The sequence below is a fragment of the Rhinopithecus bieti genome, unplaced genomic scaffold (genome assembly GCF_001698545.2).
Source record: "Rhinopithecus bieti isolate Rb0 unplaced genomic scaffold, ASM169854v2 scaffold_13400, whole genome shotgun sequence".
In the NCBI taxonomy this organism is placed as follows: domain Eukaryota; kingdom Metazoa; phylum Chordata; class Mammalia; order Primates; family Cercopithecidae; genus Rhinopithecus; species Rhinopithecus bieti.
This window is the reverse complement of record NW_016807991.1, coordinates 2,896,401-2,899,489: the sequence shown is the minus strand read 5'-3', so window position 1 is coordinate 2,899,489 and position 3,089 is coordinate 2,896,401. Positions and strand designations below refer to the sequence as shown.

The 3,089-nt window shown below is 47.8% G+C and overlaps 1 protein-coding gene across 2 annotated transcripts in view; it reads right to left on the bottom strand.

The window, feature by feature from the left end:
- Positions 1-2,350, bottom strand: part of RAB37 (RAB37, member RAS oncogene family) — a 78,904-nt gene extending 76,554 nt beyond the window's left edge. The window contains exon 1 of one of the 2 annotated variants that reach the window (XM_017884634.1): positions 1,802-2,350. In XM_017884634.1, the coding sequence (XP_017740123.1) occupies positions 1,802-1,873 (72 nt within the window). In that variant the 5' untranslated portion in view covers positions 1,874-2,350. The remainder of the gene's footprint in view (positions 1-1,801) is intronic. The other variant, XM_017884636.1, reaches the window with a different exon arrangement.
- Between the last annotated feature and the right edge of the window lie 739 nt (positions 2,351-3,089).

Here is a 3,089-nt window from a genome sequence, read left to right as displayed (position 1 = left end):
ATAAATTTTTTTTTTTTTTTTTTTTTTTTTTTTTTTTTTTTTTGAGACAAAGTCTTGCTTTGTTGCCCAGGCTAGAGTGGAGTGCAGGGGCATGATTTTGGCTCACTGCAGCCTCTGCCTCCCAGACTCAAGCAATTCTCCTGCCTCAGCCTCCTGAGTAGCTGGGATCAGAGGTGCATACCACCATGCCCAGCTAATTTTTGTATTTTTAGTAGAGATGGGTTTCACCATGTTGGCCAGGCTGGTCTCGAACCCTTGACCTCAAGTGATCCAAAGTGAGCCTCAGCCTCCCAAAGTGCTGAGATTACAGGTGTGAGCCACCATGCCCGGCCTCGCATGCACTTTTTACTGGGCTAACCTTACAACATCAAATAGCACAGAACTTCTAGTTTACTTCAAACTGTGAGGCTTTACAATTTCTAGAGTGGGGTAGTGGTTATACATTTTTTCTCCTTCCCTATATCCTAGTAATTCAGAGACCTGGAGGGAGAAGATACATGGACTGTCAGATCTACAGACCTGCTTCCTTCAATAGCTGATTTTCTTTCATTTGTGTCAGAAACAGGCAGCATGGCACAGAGCCATGCACCTAAAACGTTATTGTGCATATTTATTCCTAGAGATCTTGTTAAAATGCAGATTCAGATTCAACCACTCTAGGGTCAGGGCTGAGATTCTGCTTTCTATTGTAATAAGTTCCCAGGTAATGCCAATGCTGCTGGTCCATGGACTGAACACTTTGATGGGAAGTTTAGTAAGGATATAGAGGAAAGAATACTACATGTGGAGTAGTAATTTCTGGCTTTTAGTATCAGCTCTGCCATTTACCAGCTTGCTTTCTTGGACAAGTCATTTTGCTTCTCTGGATTTTAGTTTCCTCAAATAAAAGCTGTGTGATAGAGGAGGAGGTTGGGTTAGGTTATTTCAAAGCTTGCATTCATAGACTCTTCAAAGTGATGTTTTGATTAAAAAACTCCACCTACAGGATCACATACAGCCTTTCAAGGGACTAACAGGTGAACTGGCATTATCAAAGCAGAAATTATAAGGGCTGGAGTAGGAGGGCATGGGAAAGTCAGAGAAAGGGAAGGTGAGCCACAACTTATTATGGCAAATATGAGGCTTTGATTCTTTCAGAGTGATGGATTTTGAATTAAAATTGTTATCCTGAGAGAGGCTACTATTTTCCCCTCCAACCATCTTAGGGGGAGACCTGCTTTACTGAAAACTGAGTTGCATAAGAAACTTGAATGAAGGAAGCAATGGATGTGTTAGTGCTTTGAAATAAGCAAATGCTTAAAGGGGCTGTGAGTGAGTCATGGCTGGAGGGAAGCTTTCTGGAGCCATGAGGGAGTCTGGTTTGAAAACAGCAGTTCATCTCTGCTGCAGACCATTTCTCTAATTTCAGACAAGTTGACCAGAAATTCAGGTGTTTGGCCACTGCTAGCAGACGTAACAGGGACAAATGCAGTCTCCTACAAGGGTTAGGAGAGCAAAGGTGCCGGGGGCATACAGGGGCATAAATAGGCAAGGAGAAGGAGGGGGTGAAAAAGGAACACAGATGATTTAAGTGAATGAATGAAGCTTCTGACCATCTGAGCCTCTGGAGGCAGCCCTTCCCCAAGAGCTCACCCATCTCTATTTTGAGCAGGAAACAGGATCAGACAGAAAGGGCTCCCCACACTCACAGATACAAGCTAGTTTCTCATTAAGTCCCAAAGCAAAGTCAGGGGAGTGGGGAAAACTCCCGGTGCTGGCGCCTGTTCCAACGGTTAGGTTGGGAAATACAGTAGGTATTTACCTTATGTAGGACGTGCTGGTTGAAGTCAGGGCCAGCTCCTCCCTGGTAGGAATCGGGTCTCTGCAGGTCCATGCCCGGCTTGGAGCTCGCCACTCCGATTCTCCCTGCGCTCTGCGTCAGTGCTTCCAGGAGCTCGGTCCGAGTTCCGCTGGGTGCGGCAGGCTCGGGTCTGAGCCCTGCGGGCCGGGCCGCATCCGTTTTCAGCACTGGACAGTTCCCCGCAGCGGCCGCGGCGCGGTACCAGGCGGGCAGGCGGCCACGCTCTTCCAGGACGGAGTGTTTCAGCACCAGGAACAGCGACTCCGCCGTTGTGCGCCTGGGACCAGAGTTCTGAGATCCTGTCCGCTCCAATCCCTGCCTCTTAGGACTCCAGGATGCTGGCAGGGACGCAAGATTTGGGTTCGGCTGGTGATCCCTGCGTATTTCATTCAGTTACCGGACTCCGGAGGCTCAGCGACCCGGCTGCGTTCTCAGGGCATTGCAGTCCCGGGAGCTCACCGTTTCTGATTCCGAGCGAACTGGCATCTCCGTCACCACGCAGCCCAGCGCAGCGCAGCTCTCCTCACACGTTTGCAGGGGCGAAGTCCTGCGGCGCTGGCGGCGCTTCTGTTTTTGTCCCTGGACAATTCTCTCCAGGATGTATGAGATAAATAGAGATTCTAAGCCTGAGGTCAACAGACGATGGGTCTTAGGTGTCCCCAAAGTCCCTGAAATATGCTAAATTCTGCTTACCTGCGTTTTCCTAGGGAGAAGGTCCAGGGCTTTAATCACATTCTCTCCAGTATACTTGACCCCAAGAAGTTAAGAATAATGGACCCAGGAGAGGCAGATGGTGGTTTGGTTAGGAGCACAGGCTCCAGGATTCAAATCTTGACTCTGAAAATTATTAGTTGTGTAACCTCGGGCAAATTAATCTCTCCTAAGTGTCCACAAAATGGAGCTAATATTATAATAGTACCTGCCTCATGGTTTTGTTCTGAGGATTTAATGAGTTAATTCATGTAAAAAGCCTAGAACAGTGCCCAGCATGTACTAAGAACTCAATAAATGTGAGCTACTATGCTCTCCGGAAAGAGGATGAAGAGCTCTGGCTACTTCCCCTAAACATTAGGTGAGTCCTGCTGCTGTGACCATTGATTGGCAAAATTGCATCATTACCTGTAATATGAGAGCGTGAGGCTGACCATCATGGGGACTGGAGGCTGAGACTGTGGCCCCTGGGATTATTATCAGATTACTAAGGACAAGTCCTAGTACCACCCACTGGCTCTTGGAGTCAGTATCAACA